The 26,123-nt window shown below is 50.9% G+C and overlaps 12 protein-coding genes across 12 annotated transcripts in view; 7 read left to right on the forward strand and 5 right to left on the reverse strand.

Moving 5' to 3' along the window:
- The first annotated feature begins 49 nt into the window (after nt 1-49).
- GGI43DRAFT_143743 (RNA-binding protein) lies at nt 50-2,158 on the forward strand. Its single transcript, XM_083199320.1, has 8 exons — nt 50-373; nt 455-538; nt 760-791; nt 853-884; nt 952-1,003; nt 1,070-1,139; nt 1,196-1,343; nt 1,401-2,158. The coding sequence occupies exons 1-8, from the start codon at nt 323-325 to the stop codon at nt 1,910-1,912; spliced, it is 981 nt and encodes a 326-aa protein (XP_083064739.1). The 5' UTR covers nt 50-322; the 3' UTR covers nt 1,913-2,158.
- A 1-nt stretch (nt 2,159) lies between these two features.
- Nucleotides 2,160-3,576, forward strand: GGI43DRAFT_143776 (6-phosphogluconate dehydrogenase). Its single transcript, XM_083199322.1, has 2 exons — nt 2,160-2,581; nt 2,667-3,576. The coding sequence occupies exons 1-2, from the start codon at nt 2,457-2,459 to the stop codon at nt 3,514-3,516; spliced, it is 975 nt and encodes a 324-aa protein (XP_083064740.1). The 5' UTR covers nt 2,160-2,456; the 3' UTR covers nt 3,517-3,576.
- GGI43DRAFT_143769 (uncharacterized protein) lies at nt 3,577-5,423 on the reverse strand. The gene is made up of 3 exons (XM_083199321.1): nt 5,143-5,423; nt 4,194-5,091; nt 3,577-4,127 (listed from the first exon to the last, which is right to left on the reverse strand). Exons 1-3 carry the CDS (start codon nt 5,287-5,289, stop codon nt 3,637-3,639), a joined length of 1,536 nt encoding a protein of 511 aa, XP_083064741.1. The 5' UTR covers nt 5,290-5,423; the 3' UTR covers nt 3,577-3,636.
- A 117-nt stretch (nt 5,424-5,540) lies between these two features.
- On the forward strand, nt 5,541-9,622 carry GGI43DRAFT_143818 (valine--tRNA ligase). The gene is made up of 8 exons (XM_083199323.1): nt 5,541-5,824; nt 5,888-6,067; nt 6,144-6,776; nt 6,832-7,848; nt 7,900-8,359; nt 8,415-8,448; nt 8,503-9,034; nt 9,091-9,622. Exons 1-8 carry the CDS (start codon nt 5,794-5,796, stop codon nt 9,495-9,497), a joined length of 3,294 nt encoding a protein of 1,097 aa, XP_083064742.1. The 5' UTR covers nt 5,541-5,793; the 3' UTR covers nt 9,498-9,622.
- Nucleotides 9,522-12,050, reverse strand: GGI43DRAFT_143839 (mRNA splicing protein PRP28). The gene has a single exon (XM_083199324.1). The coding sequence runs from the start codon at nt 11,919-11,921 to the stop codon at nt 9,747-9,749; it is 2,175 nt and encodes a 724-aa protein (XP_083064743.1). The 5' UTR covers nt 11,922-12,050; the 3' UTR covers nt 9,522-9,746.
- A 47-nt stretch (nt 12,051-12,097) lies between these two features.
- Nucleotides 12,098-13,107, forward strand: GGI43DRAFT_143898 (mitochondrial 54S ribosomal protein mL59). Its single transcript, XM_083199325.1, has 3 exons — nt 12,098-12,702; nt 12,766-12,826; nt 12,900-13,107. Exons 1-3 carry the CDS (start codon nt 12,323-12,325, stop codon nt 12,933-12,935), a joined length of 477 nt encoding a protein of 158 aa, XP_083064744.1. The 5' UTR covers nt 12,098-12,322; the 3' UTR covers nt 12,936-13,107.
- GGI43DRAFT_144075 (uncharacterized protein) lies at nt 12,583-14,006 on the forward strand. Its single transcript, XM_083199327.1, has 4 exons — nt 12,583-12,702; nt 12,766-12,826; nt 12,900-13,147; nt 13,221-14,006. The coding sequence occupies exons 3-4, from the start codon at nt 12,977-12,979 to the stop codon at nt 13,836-13,838; spliced, it is 789 nt and encodes a 262-aa protein (XP_083064745.1). The 5' UTR covers nt 12,583-12,702; nt 12,766-12,826; nt 12,900-12,976; the 3' UTR covers nt 13,839-14,006.
- A 262-nt stretch (nt 14,007-14,268) lies between these two features.
- Nucleotides 14,269-15,340, reverse strand: GGI43DRAFT_379304 (14-3-3 domain-containing protein; the record flags this gene model as incomplete). The annotated part of the gene is made up of 5 exons (XM_083202819.1): nt 14,269-14,379; nt 14,438-14,508; nt 14,591-14,832; nt 14,905-15,211; nt 15,280-15,340. 5 exons carry the CDS (start codon nt 15,338-15,340, stop codon nt 14,269-14,271), a joined length of 792 nt encoding a protein of 263 aa, XP_083064746.1.
- A 3,363-nt stretch (nt 15,341-18,703) lies between these two features.
- On the forward strand, nt 18,704-19,618 carry GGI43DRAFT_144004 (mitochondrial ATPase inhibitor, IATP-domain-containing protein). The gene is made up of 3 exons (XM_083199326.1): nt 18,704-18,932; nt 19,062-19,193; nt 19,273-19,618. Exons 1-3 carry the CDS (start codon nt 18,811-18,813, stop codon nt 19,310-19,312), a joined length of 294 nt encoding a protein of 97 aa, XP_083064747.1. The 5' UTR covers nt 18,704-18,810; the 3' UTR covers nt 19,313-19,618.
- Nucleotides 19,619-19,888: 270 nt separating this feature from the next.
- GGI43DRAFT_392780 (Nsp1-like C-terminal region-domain-containing protein) lies at nt 19,889-22,119 on the reverse strand. Its single transcript, XM_083204593.1, has one exon. The coding sequence runs from the start codon at nt 21,875-21,877 to the stop codon at nt 19,925-19,927; it is 1,953 nt and encodes a 650-aa protein (XP_083064748.1). The 5' UTR covers nt 21,878-22,119; the 3' UTR covers nt 19,889-19,924.
- Nucleotides 22,120-22,531: 412 nt separating this feature from the next.
- Nucleotides 22,532-24,879, forward strand: GGI43DRAFT_144282 (DUF5102 domain-containing protein). The gene is made up of 4 exons (XM_083199328.1): nt 22,532-22,708; nt 22,769-23,161; nt 23,220-23,686; nt 23,740-24,879. Exons 1-4 carry the CDS (start codon nt 22,639-22,641, stop codon nt 24,433-24,435), a joined length of 1,626 nt encoding a protein of 541 aa, XP_083064749.1. The 5' UTR covers nt 22,532-22,638; the 3' UTR covers nt 24,436-24,879.
- Nucleotides 24,433-26,123, reverse strand: part of GGI43DRAFT_392782 (translation initiation factor eIF2 subunit gamma) — a 2,524-nt gene continuing 833 nt past the window's right edge. The window contains exons 2-3 of the mRNA XM_083204594.1: nt 24,977-25,963; nt 24,433-24,879 (exon numbers count right to left, since the gene is read on the reverse strand). Coding sequence (XP_083064750.1) covers nt 24,849-24,879; nt 24,977-25,963 — 1,018 coding nt within the window. The 3' untranslated portion in view covers nt 24,433-24,848. The remainder of the gene's footprint in view (nt 24,880-24,976; nt 25,964-26,123) is intronic.

Here is a 26,123-nt window from a genome sequence, read left to right on the forward strand (position 1 = left end):
AGTATCCGTAGTTGCAGTAATATCATCTTACTAAGTAGCACCTGAAATAGCAAGGCTAAGACAATGATGGCTGGAACCTTTCCGGCCCAGCACGCTGGAGACCCCTAATCCTTCGGCGACCCCTACGCGGTAGCGGCATGGCTAGTACATAGCAGCACTACTGTGCCTCCCATACCTATCAAATCAACTAGCCTGACATTGCCGCCTCAGACCTACGATTTGACTGTTCTTCGTTTCCTTCACATCTCGCATCTTCTCCTATCCGCCCAGTCCAGAGCCGTGCACGTATCCGTCTGCGGCATTCCACAACTTCGTCTTTGCAATGGCTTCTGATAAAATGGACCGCGGCCTCGACGAAATCATTGCTGACAAGGTTGGTACCTCCGTCCATCTCGAATCCGCCAGCCTCGCCTCTGTTGCGAGGCCGCAAGACCACGGCTAACCAGTCCATCAGCGCAGCAATGGATCTCGAAACCGACGCGGTGGTGGCGACCGCCGCCGTGATCGTCAAGATTATCCCCGTGACGGGGTGAAAAAGGTACGTGTTTGCCATTATTCCTAGGAGACATTGGGGGCTGCAAGTTGCCGCGCGAGGCTGACTCGATGCTCAGGTTGAACTTCCTCTCCTCCTAGCACTCGACTTCGTCTGATGCTCTGCGCACTCCTTCGGGCAATCGATTTTCGGAGTTTTTGCCGATCCAGCAATGGATCTTACACTGTAAACTTCCTCGCTAACCAGCTCTTTGGTCGACCCTGCAGTCTAGTCGCAACGAACCTCGAAACCTGGACAGGTCAGTCATGAACCGGTGCATAACTCTTCCCACGGGGCCAATGCTAACCCAATTATTACAGTGAATGGGTTCATGATCGATACGAAGAAAATAGTACAGTCACATCCTACCTCTACTAATAATTTTCCTCGTCCATTGAACTCGACTCATCGTTTCCCAGCCTATCGCAACAGTAGAGCAGCACCGCGTCGCAGGCGCGATTCTCCCAGCGGGTAAGTCGGTTTGAGAAGAAGAAAAACAATCACATCACAATAAACAGGGCTAATATCTATTCTTAGAGGAGATACTCGCGGCACCCGACTTCGCGTGGAGAACATCCACTACGACCTTACAGAGGAAGATCTCGATGTATGTCATACTTACAATTCAACATTATACGGAGACTTTGGCTGATCCTTTCATAGGAACTTTTCAGAAGAATTGGCCCTATTACGAAGTTACAATTGCGCTATGACCGCTCTGGCCGGTCTGAGGGCGTTGCCTTTGTCACATACGAAGACAAGGAAGACGCTGCTGAAGCTATCAAACAGTTTGATGGCGCAAATGCCAATGGTACATTATCCTCCATTGAGCTCAATATCCAAATTTTGCAACTAATATGATGTATAGGCCAGCCAATTCGGCTGATTGCGCTGTCAAATGGCCCTTCTCGAAACCCGTTCGATACCGCCGTTATGCCAGGAAAGCCCCTATCAGAGCGCATTTCTGCTCCTGGTGGCAGATCCCGATCACTCTCCCCTCACCGAAGATACGACGAAGAAGACGCTGCTCGCAGGGGCATTGATCGATACGTTCCAGGCGGTGGTAGCCGCTCCAGAAGCCCTATGCCGCCTCGCCGCGGCGGCGCAGGAGGACGTCGTCCTGGTGCCCGCCGAGAGGGTGGTAGAGATCAAGATACGACCCGTGGTGGTCGGGGTGGCCGTGGAGGAGCCCGTGCTGAGCGAACAAACACTCCTCGACCTAAAAAGACTCAAGAAGAATTGGATGCTGAGATGGAGGATTATTTCAACGCCAATGGTGGAGCTGCAGAGCCTGCCGCGGAAGCTGCTGCAGAAGCCGCTGCACCAAGCGAAACGGCCCCTGCGCCGGCTCATGCTGATGACATTGATATGATTGAGTAGAAATCACGTATGGCAAAGGGAGTGCATTTCATGTGGGTGTTTGGATTCGACAGTATGGGACTCATTGTTTTAAGAAAATGCCATCTGAAGCATGGGAGACAGAGCATATATAATTCAGCATAGTCTGTTGTCATTACGAATGGATTGCTTTTCAGGTCGGGTTAAGATGCTTGATGCCATGAAATCATCTGTCGAGATTTTTATATCTGAAGATGTCTTTCCACCTATTAATACGATATCCACCTTAAGGATGCAGGGATTTCTAAGAGCCCCTTGCACAATTAATGTTGGCCAAGAGTATTTGCTAAATTCGTAGTTAAAATCCATGTATTATACGGCTTAAATTGGCCATACACAATCTCTCTGTTGGGGGCCATTGGCTAATAGTAGATAGATCCACCACAACGGCATAGCGGCCCGGATATACACCATTCGTCAACTAATTAGTTTAATACGCCATTATCAAGTTATAGCCAACGGAGCATAAGCATAATCTTCTCTCTCTCTCTCTCTCGTTCCTATACTAAAATACAATTCCGTCAAAATGTCTTCAAGTCAGAGCACCCCGACTAAAGTCGGCATTTTATCACTGGGCGACATGGGCGCTGGCATTGCCAGGCTCTTAGTTGCTCATGGATTTCCCGTAGCTACCAACGGCCAAAATCGAAGGTACGTAGAATCGCAAGGTTCGTTGACGAACCTGGGTCAAATTAAAGAAGATGAGGGTTATTAGAGACTAAATCTATTTTGTTAGCCAGGATACACTTGAAAGGGCCCGCAACGCCAAGGTTGAGCTACTCTCGTCAGACTTGGAGCTCGTGCAGCAATGTTCTGTCATCTTCTCAGTGGTGCCGCCGCGGGATGCTGAAGCTACGGCTCAGCGAATCGTTGATGCACTGTCAGGCGGTTCTCAAAAGGAAACGATCTACTATGTTGATCTAAACGCTGTGGCACCCTCGACATGTAGGAGTATTGTGTCCTTGTTTGAAAAGGCTAGAGTGCCCGTCAAGTTCATCGATGCATGCATCCTGGGTGGACCTCCCAGCCTTAAGAAATCTAGCGAAGAGGGTAAAGAGGCCGAATGGGATCAGCCTAGCATTCCCATCTCGGGACCTCACTCGTTATCAACATTGCCGGATGGAGAACGGCTTACGTCAGTCTTACAGCTGCGTTCTATTTCGCCGGAGATTGGTGCGGCCAGCGGCCTCAAGATGTGCTTTGCCTCAATAACGAAAGGCTTCACGGCGTTGGTTACGCAATCCTTCACGACGGCGCACAACCTGGGGGTGACGGACGAGCTGAAAAGGGAGCTGGATATCATGGTGCCGGCCATGTTGGCGAGAGCGGAGAAAAGCGTTCCAGGTATGCCGCCAAAGGCCTATCGCTGGGTGAGAGAGATGGAGGAGATTTCCAAGACGTTCCACGAGGAGGGCCATTGGGATAGAACGGTGTTTGAAGGTATCGCTGGAATTTATAAAGCAGTCGCGGATGATGGAGTTCTTGGAAAAGAGAAGATTGGAAAGAGAAAGAGGGGGAATAGCATAGATGATGTTGCAGCGTTGATGGCTGAGGGGCTGGAAAGAAAGAAGAAGAAGACTGAGTAGATTGTTGCGATTATATACATTAATTATCCAGACGAGAGGTGATATATACAACTATTAGATAGAAGAGGGTGGTTGCTTGAGCCCCAAACTCGATATATGATACAATGAATCTACCCTTATTCATACAACATGCTTCAGGCCTGCTACTACGGCTGCTGTTGCAGCATCTGGCAGTCCCACCAGCCCCTGCGCGAAGCTCTCTAAAACACCTGGCTCAGTCTTGGGTTCCCTACCGTACACTCTGGAGTCAGGGACACTCAGTTTCGTCTCTTTACCACCGGGCAGCCCTTGCCCTGAGAGATAAATGGCTGAGTTCGAAAGAGCGCCAAAATGCTGTCCTATGAAGCCATTGAACAGCTCGGCTCCTTTGGGAACCGTAGCATCCCCAGCAACCCCGAATGCAACACCAGGCTCAAAGGGCTCTGTGATATCCATCACAGCTGGCGCAGACATGAAAAACTGGATCTGCGAACCTTCAGGGGTGAAGCCTCCGCCATTCATCGACTGTATAAAATTCTGCATCTCTTCTTCTTCTGAAAGAGAAAAGTGCGCCCGCTGAGGGTCAAGAGATAACAGTCCCTTTTTGGCTCCCCAGCCGCCGCCACCGCTCACTAGATGACCCATATCAGTATATAAATTGTGTTAAATGACGTTGCTTGAGAAGCAGAAACACATACATATCTTATACAAGCGACCTCCATGGCTATAAAGCAGCTTGAGATGCTGCGCTGTAGCTATCACAGTGTCCTTCATATCGTCGGCTAATGGCAGCGCCGATATTGGCTCGGGAGCTTCTTCAAACCAATCTCGTAATGCACCCGATGTGCTACGATCAGGGGTAACTACTGCCCAGACTCCTACTGGGCCAGATAAAACTCCAGATGAGCCATGCTGCTTATGAAGCTTGTTCACAATGTCTTCTAATTCTGTAGATGCCGGGATAGTCTTCCCGTCAACCTCGATACCTCGAATGATGTTACCAAAGCTTTCGGTCACAGTTCGAGGTTGAGTCAAAGGCATCAGAGGTGCCCATATATCAAGATGCGCCAGTGACTCAATATCATAATCCAGTGAGACTTTCACAAACTGCGAGTGCTTTTCGGCCTGTTGAGTGAGTCGGGCGGCATTGTGAGTCAATTCAAACTCAGATGTCAAAAGTGTGGATGGTCTGCTGTTCTGGAATGTAGTTCTAGCCAAGGGCAGCGTTATTGAAGGATCTCCTAGACTAAACGTCAGAGCAGATACTGAATCTGCATCATCCTTGGACTTCGGTGACAGCGGCTGCCATAAATGTGGTAGCATATGATTCAAATGGCCTCGTAAGACTGACATGCCCTGCAGAGGTCTGAATGACCCTGCTGGGGCTGCGAGATGGTCGACCACGGCACTTAGAACATGAAATTTCCCGACATCTGCGGAACCGGCCATCAATCTGGCAAATTGGCTCATGAGACCCGCATCTTCAAGGTCTCTAGCAAAGCTTGGCGTTGTGAGGATGACTGCTGCATTGTGGCCATCAGGATTATCTAAAAATCTGTTGTCTCTCGCTTGCTCAAAGACATCTTCGTATTTGATCTAAAGAAGAGTTAACAGTCGTGACTAAAACGTCTAGGAGCTAAAGTTTACTTTTGTATTCTCTGGTACAGCATATGTGAATCTTGTTTGGCTAATTCCTGAAATGCTCGAGTATGCTTTTCTAAAAACAGGTACATTTCGTACACTTCGTCGTAAAAGTGAGCTTCTCACAGTTTGTGAAGACGCTCGAATAATCATTTTAAAAAGAGCTTGAATTTCCCGATAGAATAGCTTTTCGAAAAGTTACAATTGTTAATATCACCTTGAAATAAATGAATCAATTCGCCGATTTAGGCAAGAGGATATATCAAAGGATTGATAGTAAGCTTGAGAGCATCGTGTAATACACGCTAAACCTGCAAACAGGCACACACTTAACATCATTTGTGGCGCACGTTGTGGCTAGATCGCTTATCGATTACTCTTTGACCCCGCGACACCGCCACACCCCTCCAACGCCCTGACTCAAATTTCAGAATCGAAGGATCTTTGTTGATGACTCTTTGCTTACATGCGGCCCTGTAACACTGGCTTACGTCGGTCTATTTAAGTAAATATCGGCGCATAAGATTGAAGAGGAGGCCAATTCACAATAGGGCTTCCCGAATCCCATCCGGCACCACGTTCAGATTCGCGGCTCGAGCACTTCGAGTGCGGCCACTTAGACTTACAAGACCATCTGCTGCTACACGTGCTGCTACCATGGCGACCAACAGTGGACGAGGAAACCCCAGTACGTCTGCAAACAAGGCTGCGAAAGGGTCTGAAGCATTTGGCTAACGAGAATGGTGCACAGTCGCGGCGGCCGAGGGTGTCGAGGAGAGAAATGCAGCTCCCCCCAACGTTTCTGGTGAGACCAAGCAAGAGATTGCTACTTCAACTCAATCCGCCGCTCCAGGTGCTCATTCGTCAGGTCAAGATGCAGGTGCCGAGCCTGTTGCTCAGGGAGCTCCCAAGGTGAAGACTGAGAAGGAATGTAAGAGACTAACCCCAAACTTCCTCTGCGTCCAGCTTCGCTCCTCAAGAACCATTTGTCTGATCTGTTGATGTAGTGGAAAAGGAGCGAAAGAAGGCTGAGAAGGCCGCGAAGCTCGAAGCAAAGAAGGCCAAGGCTGCTGCTGCCGCTACGGCTCCTACGAAAGAGAAGAAGGCAAAGAAGGAGAAGGTGGAGGAAGAGCCGCTGCCCGAGTACGTCGAGGACACCCCTGTCGGAGAGAAGAAGCGCATTCGATCATTCGACGACCCTCACTTCAAGGCATATAACCCCATTGCCGTTGAGTCGGCCTGGTATAGCTGGTGGGAGAAGGAAGGTTTCTTCAAGCCTGAGTTCAAGGCAGACGGAAACGTCAAAGATGAGGGAAGCTTTGTCATCGTTCACCCGCCCCCCAACGTCACTGGTAGCCTGCATATGGGACATGCTCTGGGTGATTCGCTCCAGGATCTTATGATTCGATGGAACAGAATGCACGGCAAGACTACTCTGTGGCTTCCTGGATGTGACCACGCTGGTATCTCGACCCAGAGCGTTGTCGAGAACATGCTGTGGAGACGGAAACAGCAGACTAGACATGATCTCGGCCGAGAGAAGTTTGTTGAGACTGTCTGGGAGTGGAAGGAGGATTATCACAAGCGAATCAACAAGGCCTTGACTAGCCTGGGTAGCTCCTTCGATTGGAGCCGAGAAGGTGTGTATCAATCCGAGCAGTCTAGGTTTAGATACTTGAGGCTAACGTCACGCAGCTTTCACTATGGATCCTAACTTGACCAAGGCTGTCATGGAAACTTTTGTTCAGCTCCACGAAGAGGGCATCCTTTACCGTGCAAACAGACTTGTCAACTGGTGCACAAAGCTCAACACGGCTCTTTCAAACTTGGAAGTTCAGAACAAGGAGCTCACTGGACGAACTCTCCTCGATGTCCCTGGATATGACAAGAAGGTTGAATTTGGTGTCATTGTTCACTTCAAGTACCCTATCGAGGGTAGCAATGAGACTCTGGAGGTTGCCACTACTCGTATTGAAACCATGCTGGGTGATACTGGTATTGCTGTTCACCCCAAGGATCCGAGATACACTCACCTTATTGGCAAGAATGCTGTCCACCCGTTCATCGAGGGTCGCAAGCTTCCCATCATTGCTGATGAGTACGTTGACATGGAGTTCGGAACTGGTGCTGTCAAGCTGACACCCGCTCACGACCCCAACGATTTCACCCTTGGTCAGAAGCACAACCTGGAGTTCATCAACATCCTCACAGACGACGGTTTGATGAACGAGAATGCCGGACCGTACAAGGGCCAGAAGCGCTTTGACGTTCGATATGCCATCCAGACCGCCCTGAAGGAGAAGGGCCTGTATGTGGATAAGAAGGACAACCCCATGAAGGTTCCCATGTGCGAGAAGTCCAAGGACATCATTGAGCCCATCATGAAGCCCCAATGGTGGGTCAGAATGAAAGAGCTTGCTGAGCCTGCTCTCAAGGCCGTCCGAGATGGCAAGATCAAGATTCGACCCGAGAGTGCTGAGAAGAGCTACTACCGCTGGCTCGAGGATATCAACGACTGGTGTATCAGCCGGCAGCTGTGGTGGGGTCACAGATGCCCTGCATACTTTGCCAAGATTGAAGGCGGCTCCGGTGACATCCCTGAGGAGAAGCTCTGGTTCGTTGGAAGGACCAGAGAAGAGGCTGAGAAGAAGGCTCAGGTGGCGCTGCCTGGCAAGACCTTTACCCTCGAGCAAGATGAAGATGTTCTTGACAGTATGTTTAACCAGTTCCTGATATAATTCTTGATACTAATAGCATCAATAGCATGGTTCTCATCTGGTCTGTGGCCATTTAGCACTTTGGGCTGGCCTGAGAAGACTCTCGATCTTGAGAAGCTGTTCCCTACAAGCGTCCTCGAGACTGGCTGGGATATTCTCTTCTTCTGGATTGCCAGAATGATCATGCTTAGCTTGAGGCTAACAGGAGAAGTTCCGTTCAAGGAGGTTTACTGCCACAGTCTCGTCAGAGATTCAGAAGGACGAAAGATGAGCAAGAGTCTGGGTAACGTTATCGACCCCCTGGACGTCATTTCCGGTATCAAGCTGGAAGAGCTTCACGAGAAGCTCAACCAGGGTAACCTGCACCCTAGCGAAGTCCAGAAGGCTGCCAAGTACCAGAAGTCTGCTTTCCCTGATGGTATCCCCGAGTGTGGAGCTGATGCCCTCCGTTTCACCATGATCAACGCCACAACCGGTGGTGGTGACATTAACTTGGAAGTCAAGATGTAAGCAACGTGCAGCTTCGGTATTGTGTCTCAGCTCAACTGACCATTTACTTAGTATCCACGGCTACCGAAAATTCTGTAACAAGATTGTATGTCATGGAGCTCTCAACAATTCATTTTGGCTATGCTAACTTCAAGTCTAGTTCCAAGCAACCAAGTATGTTTTGGGAAGTCTGCCCAAGGACTTTGTCCCCTCAAAAACTGGTGCTGTGCCTGGCAAGACTTTGGCAGAGAGATGGATTCTCCACAAGATGAACCAGGCTGCCAAGGAGATCAACATCGCCATTGCTGATCGCGAGTTCTCGAAATCCACCATCATCGTTTACCGTTACTGGTACAACGAGCTCTGTGACGTGTACATTGAGAACTCCAAGGCCATCATCCGCGATGGTACTGAGGAGGAGCGCAACTCTGCTATCCAGACCCTGTACACTGCTTTGGAGGGAGCCTTGACTATGATCCACCCCTACATGCCCTTCATCACTGAGGAGATGTGGCAGAGAATGCCCCGACGACCTAGCGATGAGACCAAGTCCATCATGGTTGCCAAGTACCCCACCTACAATGCCATCCTCGACGACCCGGCGTCAGAGGCCGCCTATGAGCTTGTCCTCGACTGCACCAAGGCTTCGCGATCACTCATGTCAGAGTATGCTATCAAGGAGGACGCAGAGAGTAAGTAGTATCTCACAATTGGCTATTTTGTTCATCAACTAACATGGAACCAAAAGTCATCATCCAGGCGTACAACGCAGAGTCCCTCAAGACCTGCCAGAACGAGGTCTCTTCTATCAAGTCTCTCAGTGGCAAGGCCGTCAAGACTATGGAAGTCGTCGGCCCTGACGCTCCCAGACCCCTTGGCAGCGTTGCTTACCCAGTTTCCACTGCCGCCTCCGTCTTCCTGCACGTCAAGGGCCGTGTAGACATGGATGCTGAGATTTCAAAAGCCCAGAAGAAGCTCGACAAGGCCTCTGCCACCATCCAGAAGCAGGAGAAGCTTCTTGCTGACCCTGGATACAAGGAGAAGGTGTCTGCGGCCGTTCAGGAAACTGAGCAGAAGAGATTGGCCGATGCCAAGCAGGAGAAGCACAGCTTGGAGGAGACGATTAAGCAGTTTGAGCAGCTGAAGTTGGAGTAGACAAAACTGGATCATATACCAAAAAGGTAGCCTGGGGTTTTTATAAGGCTATATAACTCTCATGTAGACAGAAACAAAAGTAAAGGATCTCTAGAGTACATGATAAGAGAAAAAAACACGGGTGTTAAACAGGCGTACAATTTGATATTTCCCATGTGATAAGCTGCAGACCTAAACTCCCCCTTTTGCGTAAAACGTTATATATATATCTAATTTGGCCATACTTTACAAGGCATAATTATAAGCAAATTACCAAGTTCCCTTGCCGCCTCCTCCCTTGCTACCCTCAGAAGCGGCAGCCTCATCCTTCTTGCCAGCTCCGCCGCGAACTGGCCTCGACTGCGCGGCTTCATGTCTTCTAAGCTCATCCGGTACCTTAGAGATGGAGCTCTTGCTCAAAATCTGCTTGAGATCATACAGGACATCTGAGTCCTCGTTGCCCAAGAAAGTAATAGCAACACCACTCTTTCCAGCACGACCAGTACGACCGATACGATGAGTATAACTCTCGATATTCGTAGCCATGTTGAAGTTGATGACGAGAGAAACGTCCGGCACATCGATACCACGACCAGCCAGATCGGTAGCGACAAGGACCTGAGTCTGGCCCGAGCGAACGGATGCCAGGGCGGCCTCTCGCTGCTCCTGCGTCTTGGAACCGTGCAGTGTGACGACGGACCATCCCATGGACTTGATGTCGCGGGCGACGGCGTCGCAGTTGCGCTTGATGTTGACGAAGACGATGATGGGCGGCGCGTAGGCGGCAGAGCCGAGGATCTCCTGAAGACGCTTCTTGCGCCGGTCTTCGCCAGAAATGAATTCGACGCGCTGCTCGACGGTGTCGACGGCTTCGCCTGCATTACCGATTGTGACGATGGCGGGGCGACGGAGATATTTCTTTGCGATCTTTTCGACCAAGGGGGGCATAGTGGCCGTGTACATCATAGTCTGTCTGTAGCGATCCTTGCCTACGTAGCGCTTCATGAGCTGGGCGTTTTCAGCCTCGTCTGTGTCTGGCTTCTCGTTCGTTACAGGTAAAGCGTCGAGGATCTTGTTGACCGAGTCCTCGAAACCAAGGTCAATCATACGATCGGCTTCGTCCATGATGATGTAGCAGCATTGCACGAGGACGAGCAATCTTCGCTCGATACAGTCCACAAGACGACCTGGTGTGGCGACTATGATCTCAGCACCGTTGCGGAGGGCAAAGACTTGTTCTTCAAGAGAGTGTCCACCAACGATACTGACACATCTGAAGCCGAGAGGCTCGGCGAATTTCCTAGCCTCGGTCTCGATCTGCTGCACCAGTTCACGAGTGGGCGCGATGATGAGCGCATATGGGCCGTCGTTCTTGTTGGCTTCTGTAAGGGGCGGTAGATCGGAGATGTACACCAGCAGGGGCAGCAGGAAAGCTGCAGTTTTACCGGAACCCGTGACGGCAACACCAATGAGATCGCGGGCCTGCAGGGCGATGGGGATGGCCGCTCGCTGAATAGCAGAGGGCTCCTTGTAGCCAACCTTGTCGACAATGTCAAGCAGCCGCCGCGGCAGCCCGGATTCTCCCCAGCTGCGCATCGGGTTCGGTATAGCGCCTCCCTTCGTGGCGATACCAAAGTCCTCTTTGAAGATACGCCAGTCTCGCTCTCGCATCTCGTTGAGGTCCTTGTCTGACCAATGCCGTCCTAGACCCGTCCTTTCCGCCCTCTCCTTTGCCCTGTCGCGCGCTCTGTAAAAATCCTCCATGATACCCTTTGCTCGTTCCTTTCCATGCTCCAGATCACGCTGCTCAATCATCCTCGCTCGCTTGCGCGCCCGTGACTCGGCCTCCTCGTCGAACTCGCCACCAACGCCAGCCAGCGAGCCACCTCGATTGACGCTCTGGCTTGTGTATAGCGGATCGTTGTCTCTGGATGTGTCTTCTTCGACATCCCATTCAAAGTTGAATTTCTTTTCCGTCGTACGCATGCGCTTTTTCTTGGCCGAAAAGTTGGACTGCTTGTTGACTTCGGGTCCGAGGTATCGCGACCGAAGCAGCGAGTCCTCAATCTCCGCCGCCGATCGCTTGGCGTTTTCGGCTTTCGAGTTCTTCTTTCCCTCCCTTCCTTCTCGTCCTTCTCGTCCTCCATCACGCCCTCTGCCGCCAGACTGCTGGTTCATGGCTCTGGGGCCAGTAGGAGGCGCGACAGCGCCATTGGGAGCGCCGTTTGAGACTGGCAGGCCATTTGCGCGAGCTTCCCATTTCCTTTCATCTTCTCGTCGCTTTTGTGATTCATCAATCGTCTTGCGCTTCTTTTCTTCTTCTTCCTGCTTTGCTTTCTCGGCCGCTAGTCGCTCGCGTTCGGCTTTGGGGATGAATCTGGGTTTGGCGGCAGCAGCATCGGCCGCTTTCTTTTTCCTTAGGATCTCCTCCACATCGAGAGGCATCTCGATTTCGGTGCTTTTTCTGCAATATTTGGAGGTATTATAAGTTAAAGTATCAATGACTTGTTCTAAAGAAGTTATCGTCGAAGATTTTTTTGGTGCTAAAAGTTAATTCAAGAAGTTGGATTGAGCAAGGCATCTATCTTGGATATCATAGGCAAGGCTATGGACTACGGGGAGTTCAAGGCCCACTTAAGCAAGCCTGGCCAATAGAGAGCTCAAATTTAGCGGGCCATTTTAGTGGGCGCTCAGCCTTGGGAATCTCGAATTCGATCAAATTAGGAACCTCTGAAAAGAACCTCCCCGCGATAGCCTCAATCCCGCGGAAGATCAGCCCTGGTCTCTGCGCCGTCTCTCCCCTCTCGTTCCAAGTCAATGCCAGGACCTGGAACTTCATAGCATCCATGGCTTCACCATCAAATTTCGTCCAGCTCGCAAAGAGCCTGCCAGAGCCTCTGCAACGCTTCTTTGCCCGCTGGCCCCCAGCAGCGCTCGTTGCTCCCGGCACTGCTCCGACCCCATTCCAGGAACAACGACCGAACCCTTTCCGATTCTACAAGCACCCCGTCACTGGAAGATGGCAGGACCCGGTCTATTCTCAGAGGAGACAGATGCAGCTCGTCAAGCTAGCACGAGAGCACGGTGTTGAGGAGCTGCTGCCTCAGACGAACAAGGGCACAGAATACCAGTTGGCTCAGCGTGTTGAGCATGGTTTGAGAGTAAAGGGTACGGGTGTGGGACAGAAGGTCAAGGGTCACATCCACGAACGACACATGATTGCAAAGTATGTTGTTAATATCTCTCTCTTCGTCGGTGGATCAATTCATAACTAACAAATCTCGTTTAGGATGGAACAGAGGAGAAAAGCCATGCTGGAGATGCCAAAGCTTATCCGAGCCTGGAAGAGTGTAAGCACCATCTCTAATTCCTCTATGCCCGTTATCAAAATGCACATAATAGCTAACTCATGGAAAAACACAGGTCGGGAAGAGGAACTGGACCAAGTTCCCGAAATAAACGATGTGACGCAGAAAATTCTTTACTTTATCCTGGCGACCATGTACATACGCCGTGTATTTCTATGTACAACAATGAGAAACGAATATTTGAATTCACCCTGTTCTCTTTTCATGTCAATTTGCCGTGATCAATTGCGATTTCCAACATCAAAGGCTCAACAGCATCACGTGATTCCTATGTCTAAATTTGCCGCCTCAAAATATCTTCAAGTAAAAACGTCCAAAACCATGTATATATAAATCCACATAAAGGTCGTCTCTCATGCTCCATTTTTCTTAATAGCTTCGTCAGAGGAATCATTCTCCCAAAATCATGGCCCTCACTTCGCCATCTCACTACGAAGTCCTCGGCCTCACCCCCACCATCCTCAGCTCACAGCATGACCCCTCCACACTCATAAAACAGGCCTATCGCCGGGCTCTTCTGCGGCATCATCCAGACAAGGCTGCATCCGCTATTACCTCATCAACCTCGTCATCAGCCTCTCTGTCGTCTCACGCAAGATCTTCAAATTCTCAGCTCTACACCGTCGACCAAATCACACAGGCCTTCACAATCCTTTCATCACCTCACCAGCGCAGCACTTACGACGCAGGGCTGCGCCTCTCTAGAGCCAACGCTGGTGATTCACAGGCCCGTTTTCAGACAGGTATTGAAAACGTCGATTTGGACGATTTGCCGTTTGACGAAGAAGGAGAGCGCTGGTATAGATCTTGTCGCTGTGGCAATGATTACGGATATTCCTTTCAGGAGGCAGATTTAGAGGAGGTTGAGCACGAAGGGGTGCTCATGGTTGGCTGCCAAGATTGCAGTCTTTGGCTCAAAGTTCACTTTGCCGTTGTAGAAGATGCCGGAGATGAGAATCATACATCAGCATCAGATAAGAAAGAGTCAAGTTGACCAGGTCGTGGAGTCGCTGAATTGGGAGAAAAAAGGATTTAAACAGGGAACATATAGAAAGGTTGGGGGAAAATGTGTTTAAGCAAGGCGCATCTTGGATTAAAACGGATCAATATTCAAGCAAAATTATGAGCGTTGTCGGTTAAGTAATATAATATTAAAAAGCAATTTTAGTAGTTTTTATTTGTCCAGACGGCTACGCATCAAGAGTCTAAAAGCAGAACCTCCAATATGCTCTTCTTCATCCTCCCTGCCAGTCCGTGAAGGGGGAACCAAATCGATTCTCTCCCGAAAATAGTTTGCGTGTTTTACCTAAAACGATGCCGAAGCTCTTGATCAAAAACGAAGTCTTCCATCCACACCGTAGACACCAGCCCATCCGATAACAAAGCGACCAAAGCCTAGAGATTTATACCGTGCTCCCCTGAACTTACTCAGCCTTGGGTTCCTCGGCGGGAGCAGCGGCCTCAGCAGGGGTCTCTTCCTTAGCGGGGGCATCAGCCTGGCCGGAGGTCTCGGCCTCGGAGGAGGTCCAGAGGGTCTTTAATCGAGTTAGCAAGAAACATGTAACCAGTAATGAGAGTAGAGTATATACGTACGAGGTTGTCACGCAGCAGCTGCATGATGAGGGTAGAGTCCTTGTAGCTCTCCTCGCTGAGGGTGTCGAGCTCTGTAATGGGTGTGTTAGCAAAATAACAATTACTAAGCACCAAGGACGCTGCTCGTCTTCAGCAAGTTACAAAGGAACGTACCAGCAATAGCATCGTCGAAGGCCTGCTTGGCGAGGTGGCAAGCCTGGTCGGGGGCGTTGAGGATCTCGTAGTAGAAGACGGAGAAGTTGAGGGCAAGACCAAGGCGGATGGGGTGGGTGGGAGGCAGCTCAGTCTGGGCAACCTCGGTGGCAGCCTTGTAAGCCTCGAGGGACTTGTCGGCAGAGTCCTTGCGGCGGTCGCCAATGGCGAACTCGGCGAGGTAACGGTGGTAGTCACCCTTCCTGTAACGAGTAAAAAAAAAATAATTAGCTCAATACGTCATGCTACGGTATTGGATGGCATGGCGTGCGCACATCTTGTGGTAGAAGACCTTGGACTCGCCAGACTTGGCAGAGGGGATCAGGTGCTTGTCAAGAACGTCGAGGATATCGTCGCAGATCTTGGCGAGCTCGTTCTCGATCTTCTGGCGGTACTCCTTGATAAGGGTGACCTGGGAAGAGTTGCCCTTAGACTCCTCCTTCTGCTCGATAGAAGTAACTATTCTCCAAGAGGCGCGGCGAGCACCAATGACGTTCTTGTAGGCGACGGAGAGAAGGTTGCGCTCCTCGACGGTCAGGTCGCGGTCCTCGGAGGCGACGATCTTCATGTTCTCAACCATCTCTGTTGGCAGCTGCTGTCAGCGCAATCGATCCATCGAATAGGGAGAGAGATAAACTCGAGCAACGAACCCTCATATCGCTCAGCCTGCTCGGCGAGCTTGGCCAGGTAAACAGCATCTTCGTGACCCATTGTGACGGTAGATTTTTTTGAACTTTTTTGTTGTTTTTTTGGAGCAGCTGTTATCAGTCGGTTAGCAAGATGTACGCGTCCCAGGTGGTGGCGTAACGCAATAGGCGTGTGTTCGATTAGGAGTTGAACAAAGAGGAAAGCAAATGCAAATGGTAAATGAAAATCGCAAATGGGAGAAAAATCCGGTTTTAGCAGCAAGGCAACAGCCACAGCCTCATCAAGGCAGAAACGTGAATCTTTGCGCAAGAAAAGCACCGTGGCAGGAACAAGTGCCGCAGGGCTGACTCTACGACAAGGCCCAAAGTGAGGCTTGTTCCCCCGCTCCTAAACCCCACCAAAGGGGGTTTGAGAGCAAGCAATGAATGCGCCAGCTACCGCGACAGGCACGCAGGCCTCCAATCGACAGATGCGAGGCGACCGAAGAGCGCTGATACAATCGCAAACCAGATGCTCGGCTGTCCCAACGCGACTGACGACCCTCGAAGCGCTGCTTCTGCTGAGCCAGGGGTGGTGCCAGCCCATGACGAAAGCGATGAGGGGCGCGCGCCATCCCATAAGGCGCTCACATACCGAATTGCGGGAATGCTGCCAGCGGCAGTTGAGAGGAATATGGGCTGCTGTCGAGGGGGGGAAAGGGCAGGGACGGCGGTTTCAGCGAGATGCACGGGGAGTGGGAGATACGTACGGTCGATGTGACGCGGTTCAGAAAAGGGGGTATTTGTTGTTTCGTTGAGAGAAGAAAGGAAAAGAAAGGGCAAGATTAGAGAGAGCTGTAGATGAGGGTCCCGAGCAGCCAGCACACTGGCTTTAACGTGGGAGCGGCTTTTGCACTGGTCTCACGTGCCGTACAGGAGCCTGGCGCCTCACCCTTTTCAGGGCACCGGGGGTCAGGACGTTCGGGTACATGGAGATACCTGACACTAGTTCAGACGCTCAGCGACTACGGGGGGGGGCTCTAGCACGTTTTAGCACCACTAGATGCACTGACTCAGCTGAGTATTTTGTATACCGCAGGTACCAAGCCCTCCAACCATCACGTCACAGATGCAAGCATCTATCGTTCCTTACATCCCTGGCCTAACGATGGTGAGCAAACAGGAGCGGGTACCTTCAAGTAAATGAACTGCTAATGCACCTCGCGGGTGGCGTTGACGTCGGTATTGGTTGCAAGGCAGTCCTATTTCCACGTAGCCGTTGGGCTTTGACGTCGTCATCACCATCTAGGCCTACCTCCCCAGCAGATGCTGTGCCTTGGTTGCCCATGATTCGGTCCAAAGCGACCACCTTTTGTGGTTCTCGTGATGGTGACTAGGTGCCCAGCGTTTCTATCACTAATTCGCATTAACTCTACCATCGCTACCAAGGAGCTATAACACCCGTAAACGCAGTCCTCGGATCATTCACTCCCGTGCCATCGCAGCACTGATGCGATAACTGAACTCTTTCACGGGCTGAGTGGCAAGAAGCTTGGTGTTGTCAATAGTAGCGACAATGTCCAATATTTTAATTTTACTGGACTCTCCCATTCAGCGCAGCGTCAGGCCCTAATTTTAGCTTGGTGGCGAGCTGGTACAGACGTGAAAGAGCTTTCCTGTCACGCGATGGATGTATAAAATTACTCAGAGAGCATGAACACAGCCATCGCCGATTCAGTCTCCATTCTTGAGATTCGTCCAGTTAGCTCTTAGGACTCCAAGCCGTTCTGGGCTGGAGCCAATCTCACTGCTCAGAGCCTATGAACCGTTAGAGACGTTGGAATTGGGTTTACTATTATAGACGGGGCCTATTGGTTGGTAGTAAGATGAGTTAAATTACCATTACTCATGCCCCCTACTACACGTCCACGATATCTTCCTCAAGCTCTCCCGATCTATTGGGTCTTACTTTTCCGAAAATCATCCGATACCATTCTCGTTGATGAGCCGTTGCGTAGCAGACCCAATGCGCGTTGTTTGTAGTTATTTACGGAATACTATCTACGGGTATTTTTATAGACCTATTATTATTTAGCATCCCAGTTTCATATCCAGCACCCCAGACGTAGCTAGTGTCACAAAGTTGCAGCTATTTTAAGCTTCTCCTCCTACTTCTACTACTTCATAATAATTTCCGACTTTTATCTCTTATGCAGGGTAATAGAAGGCTAAAAATCAGCAACCTCTTCACCCTAGTCTTGTTGTATATCATATTTATAGTACCCTGCCAGTCTTTAGGCGAAATTATACGCAGCCACGTTGAGAAAGTCTTGGCTGAGTTCAGTATCAGCTTTAACATATGTTTGAATCCTATGAGTATCGGAAGAATTAGGTAGAGACAGCCTGGAATTCGTTACCCTGCTAGTTAGAATTGTTAGAGTGAAGTACATGTATCATTAGGGTATAATACAACCTTGACACTTGGGATACGAATTCAGCCGCTCCGAGATATATTTCGCCAGTGAGTTTGAGAACATGCATCCAACCCGGGAGATCTACCGTCATATACACTGCCAAGACACTCCCATGTAACCTTTCACTACCAAGATACGTGACATTCGCGCTCTTAACGTTATTCTAGCAGCGCATCCCCCCCAATTACATATACTATAAAAAAACACTGCTTACCCGGGATACCGCTGCAGAAAACCGACCAATTAACTCCTTATACCTTGATTTACTTGCGCAGTGGTGTGTTTCAACCATCATTGCAGCTCTGGGCACATGCAGATGCTAAAGTTCGAAAGTTGGCTCTATTTACCCGCATATGGCCATCTGCACCAAAATCTCCCGACGCCTCTGTCATGTGCCCCACGATTCGTCGTTGCTCCGATCAGTCCACCAGAACGTATCGTGATGCGCGGAGCTTGATTTTGAGATTTAGACTTTTTTCCCCATATTCATGAAATAAGTTAACCGCGTATGTTTTCTTCGAGAGCTTTGTTATGAGCGTATGACAAAGCTTGTCTCTGGTGCCCACTTTGTGAATAGCATCGCTAGTAGACCTAGTAATATTGCGCATACACTTCCAAGGTGAATAATGTTCTACATTATGAATCTCCTATTACGTACAATTGATAACAATGCTCCCATTTCCATCGACAATTCACAATTCGTGCCCTGGTAGCTGCAATTCCAATCGCAATTCTACCAACTTCTTCTCTCCCCCACATGCCAAACTACTAAATCTCCATCAGCCCGCGTCGAACCACTCGCTGTCCCCATCCGAAATAGTGGGCGGCTTCGATGACGCTTGCTTTCAGCCCCTCACACCACTCTAAAGAGCTCTATTGTGCTGCAATGAGCATTAGCTCCATTGCTCCATTACAGCGATTCGGCTCCTCAGGCCAGCACCTCGGACAGCTCCAACCAATTGCTGCAGGCACCGTTCCGTTCCGTTTATAACCTCATCTTCCCTCCTCCACATTTCAATTTTCTTCTCTTCCTTTTCAGCAACAGAAACAACTCTCCACGAAACCCTCTCACACCATCAACATGCTCCGCACCACCCTCACCAAGACGGCCGTATTCCGTCCCATGCGCGCTGCCTTCAGCACCACTGCTCGCGCCATGAGCGAAGGTGACACCGGTGCTCCCCCCAAGACCGGCGGCGCTGGGTAAGTGACAAAGGATAAAATCCTTCCCAATCAACCTGTTCCCTCCTCCCTTTTGCTTCCAATTGCGATATTTCATCTCGGCTATAAGTCATCGTGTCTAACAGCTTGCTTTTCGCAAATGACTTGCAGTGACGCCTTCCAGCGCCGTGAGCGAGCCTCCGAGGAGTACGCCATCCGCCAGCGCGAGAAGGAAAAGCTCCTGGAGCTCAGGAAGAAGCTTACCGAGCAGCAAGAGCACCTCGATCGCCTTGCCAAGCACATGTATGCGCATCAGAAGTCCTTGTAACCCCTTCAATTCAATTTAGACGGCACCACTAATCAAGTCATGCTGTTTCTTTAGCGATGAGATTACCAAGGACCAGGGCGGCGAGCAGAACTAAAGAAGAAGGAAAACATTCCAAAAGAGATATCAGAACTTGAGAAGGGGAAAAAAAAAAACTATCTCATGTCAGGCCATTCAATGAGCTGAGCTGAGCTGTTTAAGCTGAAGTTTGTGAACAGCTACCCTGGGTTGAACTGCGCTACATGTTGTCTTCATATGCTTGCGTATTTTCTTTCCACCCGTTGCCGTCTAAGGTACTGTACAGCTACATGACTCTTCTCCATCTCACATAAACAACCAAATATATAAAGGAAATAAAAAAACAAGAGCTACTCCAATGTTGTGTCCACCAGATGTATGTCCCTCAATTGGTCGTGTGTGTGAAAGACCTTTATTAGACTGATTCTTTCCTGATGCCATCCCAGAACTCCAATTTCAATCATCAATACCCCGTAATTACATCATCCATCACCTCCGTCCCATGTAAGATCTGTAGAAGCTCTCCGCCACATCACTCTCTCCGCTACCGTAGTGGCTACCCAAGTTGCTGCTCGACTTTTGCGCGGCTGTGACCTTAGCCTGTAGAGCTGAGGCATTGGCGTCGATCCATTGCAATTGAGTAAGATGGCTGTTTAGTACGCGAACAATCTGGCTCAGCTGCATCACCATGTTAGCATATACACTTCGTTAACATTTTGCTGGTAGTAAAACTTACTGGATCCTCAGCCTTAGCTCCCTTGCTCAATGTTCCAGAAATGTCATTAATCTCCTTGACCATCTTGGATAGGTCTCGCGACTTCTCATCGAGTTGCTGTGTGAGCTTCTCCGCTAGCTTATAGGTGCGCTCACGTTCCTGGTCAGGTCCTCCAAGCTGTTCACCAGGGCCCATCTGCTTAGAAAACATATCCTGAACCTCCGATTCGTATCGGTTCAGCCAGGCCTCCAGCTCCTCCTGTTGACTCTCCACAGCAGCAAGTTGGCGCTCAATCTCATGGCTGGCTCGCTCTGCTTCAAAGGTATCGAGATACAGTTTTTGAATCTTTTCACCATTGTCCACCAGATTTCTGTCCCAGTTGGACACAATAGTGGCTTGGTCCTTGAACTCCTTTTGGTATTTTGATAGATCTGAGGCCCATCGAGTGACGATATCCTCCATCGTCTTATTCTTTAACCTGGCCATCTGAGAGGGAGGTCCGTTGGTGGACGCGCCCAATGCGCTTGTGGTGGTAGTTTGAGCGGCAGGCTTCGCCGCATCTTTGTCACCGGTGGGTTTGGCTCCGAATAGGCCACCGGCACCAGCAGTAGTGGTCGTGCCAGCCGCTGGGGCTGCTGCTGTAGTAGCTGCGGCGGTGGTGGCGGCAGGCTGAGGTGTGGCAGTACCGAACAGTGAGGCTGCAGGCTTGGAGGTGGTAGCAGGAGCTTGAGAAGTGGCGCCAAAGAGACCGCCAGTTGTAGCAGTTGTTGCCGGAGCTGCTGAAGATGTAGCCGTAGTAGCAGTGCCAGCAGGCTTCAGACCAAAGAGACCTCCTGCAGCAGCAGGTGCTGGAGTAGATGCCGAAGCTGCAGAGGTTGTGGTGGGAGCGGCGGTACCAAAGAGGCCACCACCAGCTGCCGCTGGGGTTGTAGTGGCAGCGGGCTTGGTTCCGAAGAGAGTATTCACCGTTCCAGCACTGGCCGGTGCTGCGGCGGCTGTAGAAGCTGCAGGCTGCGCGGTACTGGCACCGGTGTTGCCAAAGAGTCCTCCAACAGCTGGTTTGGCAGCGGGAGCAGCAGTAGCAGCCGGTTTGTTGCCAAATAGGCCACTCGTAGATGATTGGGCTCCACCGCCGAACAGTCCTGATCCTGATGTAGTGGTGGCGGCAGGTTGCGTGGCCGCGGTCGAGGCAGCAGCAGGCTTAGCAGCTCCAAACAAACCGCCAGTAGATGGAGTAGTGCTGGCAGCGGTTCCGAACAAGTTACTCGCAGGTTTGGGTGGGTTTGCGGGGGGTGCGCCGGCAGGCGTTGTCGATTGTGCGAATAATGGCCTGGCAGGTGTTGTTAATCCAGCAGCAGTGGCCGGGGTAGTCGTTTGGGTAGTGGGAGCTGGTGCTTTGTTTCCAAACAAGCCGCCTACAGCTGGAGTCGGGGTGGTGCCTGGAGTCTGGCTGGCATTGTTTCCGAACAAGCCACCAGTCGATGGAGTAGTAGATGCAGGTTTATTGCCAAACAGACCGCCAGCGGCTGGTGCTGCAGTGCTCGTTTTCGTGTTGCCAAATAGCCCACCGGTCGCTGGTGTAGTCGAGGCTGCTGCTGTAGTGGTCGCACCGCCAAACAGGCCACCGCCGGTCGCTGGTGTAGTCGAGGCTCCTCCAAACAGGCCCCCAGAAGCGGCCGGAGTAGCAGATGAAGAAGCAGCAGCTCCGCCAAAGAGACCACCAGCAGGCTTTGATGCAGCGGCAGTGTTCTGACCTCCAAAAAGGGATGATGGAGGGTTGGCAGCAGGAGTTGTTGAATTTCCAAAGGAAAACTTGGGTGCTCCAGACGTAGCAGCAGCATTGCCAAACAATCCTCCACTGGCCGGCGCAGTGCTTGTTGTGCTGTTGGGCGCGGCACCTGAGGAGGCCGGGGTTCCGAAGAAAGACATGGCGACTGGCGCGAGTTTGTCTTCTATTTATCTGAATCGTCGGTGGTCGCGAAGGGCGAGAGACAGCAACTTGTGAAGAATTAGATTCAACAAGTTTTCATGATAGTCCGAAGCTCGGCCGAGATGAAGGAAAGGAATTGAGAACCGGGGCGGACTGCCGAAAGCTCGCCTTGGGATGGTTCGGAGCCGATGTCGAAGAAAACAAAAGGTCGAAGCGATCCAAGGCTGGCGGTTGACCAGGTGCTTTTTTCGCGGTAATGTTTTCTAGGAGCTTTAGATCAAGGCCCAGCACGCGCAGCCGTGCTGTGGCTGGGAAATCCACCATGCTGGGTCCCTAGCCACACTACTTAGTGCTGCATAGCACTCAGCCACAGCTGACCCCTTGAAGCATGGCATAATGGTCATTCCCACGTGATGATAGTACTCCCACTGTCGAGAGCTTCCATGTTATCGGGAGGCTGATCGACTTCAACACCTCCGGCGACGACACAGACTCCTCTACGTGCAGTTTCAGACCTATTGCCTCTCTTTTTATTCCGAAATCCATCCGGGTGCATTATACACCGCCGAGCCATTGCGCGGGACCGTTATGCCCTGAAGGCCTTCGTGTGCCTGGCCTCGACGCCGAATATAGAATTGCAGCCTCGTTGCTTCGAACCACACACTCGAAATTCGCCTCGGCCAATTGGAACCTGCAGTTGAATACGACCCCCTAGATTGATTAATAGCTCCTCAGCTTTATAGAGAACCAGCAGAAAACAATGGCGGACTCCCGGGATCTTGAACCCCCGCCACAGACCCACGTCGAGGACCCGGGGGCCCATCAGCTTGGTAGGTCATCAACTCTCAGCAACTGTATGTTGTTGAAGTCGTACTGACATGCTTGGATAGCTGAGGCTTCAGATTCGGAGGATCAGTTCACAGACGCACAGTCCGCACCTACGAGCCCCGGCGTCAGCTCACCGGTCCCTAAGACACGAGTGGAACTGGTCGACAACGAACCGTCATATGGAGAAGTGCCTGGCACTGAAGCGTACGAGAAGAGAGAGCAAGATGCTGAACCTGACGAGATCGCCGTGGTGCCCGAAAATGCTTCCGAGCCACCACCACCTACCCTTCTCGAGCCGGCCGATATACCTGTAACGATGGTCGAAGAGTCCGTTGGTGACTATCCCGGCCAGGACACTCCGCAGGAGCTGGAGAAGCAAAAAGCAGACGCTACCCCTGATATTATATTGAGCCCTAATGGCGAACTAAGGAGCGGCAACGACGATGCTGTTTCTGGTACGTATATGCCTAAATTGTAGAAATCTCCCAAGATAAGCTATTGACTCAATCAAAGATGCCCCTCTTTCACCCGCCTCCTCTGCAGCCCGCTCGAGAAGAGAGTCTATGTCATCTCAGCCAACAGTCTTGGCTGAGCAAAAAGAAGTAGCGGATACCAGCAGCGGTGGTGGTGATGACGATGAAGGTGTGGCAGCTGAGGAAGTGGCAGCTGAGGAAACAGTGACGACTGAGGAAACAGTAGCAGCTGAGGAAGGCAATCAAGAAGCTGATACAGAAGGTGACCAAGAAGCTGGCACAGAAGGTGGTGAAGAAGCCGGTATAGAAGGTGGTGAAGGATTTGGTGAAGTAGGTGGCGAAGAAGGCGGCGAGGATGACGATTTCGGAGATGACTTTGATGACTTTGAAGAAGGCGGCCACGATGATGACTTTGATGACTTTGAGGATGGTTTCCAACACGCTGAACCTACTACGACTACGACATCGGCACCTCTCCCAGTTCAACCACAACACTCATTACCATTTGTACGTGCATCGCAAAGCTATACATATTAACTCAAATGCTAACCCCTTTATAGTCGATACCCGACTTCGATGGGCTGAGCCCCGATGAAGTCACTTCCACGATTGAACCGTGTTTGCATGACCTCTTCCCTCCTGAGGAACTCGACTTCCAGGCCTTCCCACAACTATCAAAAGAATCATCCATCTTCCTCACGCCACGCTCCGCCTCCCTATGGTCTCAGCTCGTTGCCCCTCCACCCCTGGCACCCCCCGACTGGATTCGTTCGCGAACCCGCCGTCTATTTCTCGTCTCTCTCGGTGTTCCCGTAGACTTGGACGAAATTCTTCCGGCATCCAAGCAAAAGAAGCTTGTGCTGCCGTCGCTTAATATCCCCGCCGCCTCACCTAGAGGATCAAGTGACCTGCGGTCAGCCACAAGACTAAACCAGGGTGATGGGAATATGTCATCAACATCGGTAGACTCTCATGGTAAACCGTCGGCGTCTAAGAGGAGGAAAGGACCGCCGCCCCCGCCAGAGTTAGATCTGGTAGTGGCAAAACATGTCTGCCAGACGACAGACGAGGCGTTGAAAGGAATGACTGATCAGGAACTGAAGGACCATGTGGCCAAGTTGGAGGCAATGCAAGGAGCAGCTAAGGAGGTGCTGGATTACTGGACAAAGCGGACAGACGAAAAGATTGGGGACCGAGAAGCATTTGAAGGGGTTATAGAAAACCTGGTAGCACACGCACGTAAAGTACGAAAGTAGAAACTTGCATGATGATTTATATATTATGGATTGTCCAATTCTTCAACTCAAAAATTGGCCCAGCAGCGATTGTGCTTTTCTCTTTTCACCGTATCATCCTGGGTAGAAAAAAAAAACTTCTATAGCTTTATAGCACCAATGAAGGGACCTTTCCTGACGCCGCTACCTAGCCTCTGGAAGACGCATTTTCAATCCTGCGCTGTGTGGCTCGTTTTAGAACCGACTAACCGCTGTCTCCTTTTTTCCCCTCCTTCATCTTACCCCATTCTTCACATCGCTGCAAGAAAAATTGCTGATTAGGCCAAAAATTCTGCTGATATACTACTACCTGAGGCATAGTTTTTTGCTTCCAACCCAAATTCCATAATAACACATCGCTTCATAGACAAGTTAACTCTTTACTAGCTACATGCTTATGCTGAGCTAGGCTCCAGAGTAACACCACTGTAAAGATGCCGTTAGCTTCAGATTTTCAAGACATAATAAAAAACAGAGAATATAGCCTCTGAAAGACAGTGAGGCGAAAAAGGGGAAAACTTACGCAGCAATCGTAGCCCAACCAATAAGGCGCCAGTGCTTGTCGATACGTCGGCTGAGGGCGACCTTCTCGCCGATATCCGTGCAGACGGGGCTGGTCAGGATCAGCTTGGCAGCATCGTTCTTGATAGCAGCAACCTTGGCACCGGTGGAAGTGGAACCAATGTTAACCATGATGACTTCGTTCTTGGCCAGCTTGGCGACCTTGGCCTGCTTGCCATCGGCAGTCTTGACACCGAGCAGACGTCGGAGGAGGTAGAAGTTGATTTCGATTTCACTGTAGATATCGGGGAGCTTGCCCTTGAGACCTAGGACGAAACCGACCAGACGATCGGCACGGCAAAGGGTAGGGTCGATCTGGGTACCGACACCAATCAGACCACCGGGAACAGCGTACTTGAGGTCGTTGCCTTCTGAGTTGAGAGAGATGACTCTGCTGAAGAGAGGAGTGCACTTGAGAGCACCGCTGTTGTCGCGGGAGACAATACCAGGGCGAATCTCGATCTCGTCACCCAGCTTGAGGACACCGTGCAGGATACTGCCACCGGCAACACCACCCTTCAGGTCGTCAATCTCAGCACCGGGCTTGTTGACATCGAAAGAACGAATGATGATCATGTGTGGCGAGAGGGAGAGATCTCTGACGGGAACAGGGATGGTGTTGACGATGGCATCGAGAACGGCATCGACGTTGACCTTGAGCTGAGCAGAGATGGGGATGACGGGAGACTTCTCAGCAACAGTTCCACGGATAAACTTGAGGATAGAGTCATAGTGCTGCTGAGTGATCTCTTCTCTCATAAGGTCGACCTTGTTCTGCAGGATGATGATGTTCTCGAGCTTCATGATCTCGATGGCGGCCAAATGCTCGGATGTCTGGGGCTGAGGGCAGGATTCGTTACCAGCGATCAGCAGAAGTGCGGCGTCCATGACAGCGGCTCCTGACAACATAGTGCTCATGAGAATATCGTGACCAGGGCAGTCGACGAAGCTGGAAGGATTAGGTATCAACAATACAGCTCTCATCTAGCAATTCTAGGTATTATGGGGGGGGGGGGGGGGGGGGGGGGGGGGGCGTGGGGTGGGGGGGGGGGGGGTGGGCCGGGGGGAGGCCCGCGTGGGGGACAGAGTATACAAGAAACTCTCCAAGG

Source organism: Trichoderma evansii (genome assembly GCF_050947405.1).
Source record: "Trichoderma evansii strain SZMC 28006 chromosome Unknown GGI43scaffold_2, whole genome shotgun sequence".
NCBI lineage: Eukaryota > Fungi > Ascomycota > Sordariomycetes > Hypocreales > Hypocreaceae > Trichoderma > Trichoderma evansii.

What these genes read in the sequence shown, in the direction of transcription:
- GGI43DRAFT_143898 (XM_083199325.1), top strand. Translation starts at nt 12,323, where the DNA reads ATGGCTTCACCATCAAATTTCGTCCAGCTCGCAAAGAGCCTGCCAGAG. An exon ending in GAACGACACATGATTGCAAA is followed by an intron (nt 12,703 to 12,765) that starts GTATGTTGTTAA and finishes AATCTCGTTTAG; the next exon opens with GATGGAACAGAGGAGAAAAG. An exon ending in TTATCCGAGCCTGGAAGAGT is followed by an intron (nt 12,827 to 12,899) that starts GTAAGCACCATC and finishes GGAAAAACACAG; the next exon opens with GTCGGGAAGAGGAACTGGAC.
- GGI43DRAFT_143743 (XM_083199320.1), top strand. Translation starts at nt 323, where the DNA reads ATGGCTTCTGATAAAATGGACCGCGGCCTCGACGAAATCATTGCTGAC. An exon ending in GAACCTCGAAACCTGGACAG is followed by an intron (nt 792 to 852) that starts GTCAGTCATGAA and finishes CAATTATTACAG; the next exon opens with TGAATGGGTTCATGATCGAT. An exon ending in TGATGGCGCAAATGCCAATG is followed by an intron (nt 1,344 to 1,400) that starts GTACATTATCCT and finishes TATGATGTATAG; the next exon opens with GCCAGCCAATTCGGCTGATT.
- GGI43DRAFT_144075 (XM_083199327.1), top strand. Translation starts at nt 12,977, where the DNA reads ATGTACATACGCCGTGTATTTCTATGTACAACAATGAGAAACGAATAT. An exon ending in CCGCCTCAAAATATCTTCAA is followed by an intron (nt 13,148 to 13,220) that starts GTAAAAACGTCC and finishes TTTTCTTAATAG; the next exon opens with CTTCGTCAGAGGAATCATTC.
- GGI43DRAFT_144282 (XM_083199328.1), top strand. Translation starts at nt 22,639, where the DNA reads ATGGCGGACTCCCGGGATCTTGAACCCCCGCCACAGACCCACGTCGAG. An exon ending in CAACGACGATGCTGTTTCTG is followed by an intron (nt 23,162 to 23,219) that starts GTACGTATATGC and finishes ACTCAATCAAAG; the next exon opens with ATGCCCCTCTTTCACCCGCC. An exon ending in CACAACACTCATTACCATTT is followed by an intron (nt 23,687 to 23,739) that starts GTACGTGCATCG and finishes ACCCCTTTATAG; the next exon opens with TCGATACCCGACTTCGATGG.
- GGI43DRAFT_143818 (XM_083199323.1), top strand. Translation starts at nt 5,794, where the DNA reads ATGGCGACCAACAGTGGACGAGGAAACCCCA. An exon ending in CAGTGGACGAGGAAACCCCA is followed by an intron (nt 5,825 to 5,887) that starts GTACGTCTGCAA and finishes AATGGTGCACAG; the next exon opens with TCGCGGCGGCCGAGGGTGTC. An exon ending in GGTGAAGACTGAGAAGGAAT is followed by an intron (nt 6,068 to 6,143) that starts GTAAGAGACTAA and finishes CTGTTGATGTAG; the next exon opens with TGGAAAAGGAGCGAAAGAAG.
- GGI43DRAFT_144004 (XM_083199326.1), top strand. Translation starts at nt 18,811, where the DNA reads ATGCTCCGCACCACCCTCACCAAGACGGCCGTATTCCGTCCCATGCGC. An exon ending in CCCAAGACCGGCGGCGCTGG is followed by an intron (nt 18,933 to 19,061) that starts GTAAGTGACAAA and finishes AATGACTTGCAG; the next exon opens with TGACGCCTTCCAGCGCCGTG. An exon ending in GATCGCCTTGCCAAGCACAT is followed by an intron (nt 19,194 to 19,272) that starts GTATGCGCATCA and finishes CTGTTTCTTTAG; the next exon opens with CGATGAGATTACCAAGGACC.
- GGI43DRAFT_392780 (XM_083204593.1), bottom strand. Translation starts at nt 21,877, where the DNA reads ATGTCTTTCTTCGGAACCCCGGCCTCCTCAGGTGCCGCGCCCAACAGC.
- GGI43DRAFT_143839 (XM_083199324.1), bottom strand. Translation starts at nt 11,921, where the DNA reads ATGCCTCTCGATGTGGAGGAGATCCTAAGGAAAAAGAAAGCGGCCGAT.
- GGI43DRAFT_143769 (XM_083199321.1), bottom strand. Translation starts at nt 5,289, where the DNA reads ATGATTATTCGAGCGTCTTCACAAACTGTGAGAAGCTCACTTTTACGA. An exon ending in CTGTACCAGAGAATACAAAA is followed by an intron (nt 5,092 to 5,142) that starts GTAAACTTTAGC and finishes ACTCTTCTTTAG; the next exon opens with ATCAAATACGAAGATGTCTT. An exon ending in AGGTCGCTTGTATAAGATAT is followed by an intron (nt 4,128 to 4,193) that starts GTATGTGTTTCT and finishes TGGGTCATCTAG; the next exon opens with TGAGCGGTGGCGGCGGCTGG.
- GGI43DRAFT_143776 (XM_083199322.1), top strand. Translation starts at nt 2,457, where the DNA reads ATGTCTTCAAGTCAGAGCACCCCGACTAAAGTCGGCATTTTATCACTG. An exon ending in ACCAACGGCCAAAATCGAAG is followed by an intron (nt 2,582 to 2,666) that starts GTACGTAGAATC and finishes CTATTTTGTTAG; the next exon opens with CCAGGATACACTTGAAAGGG.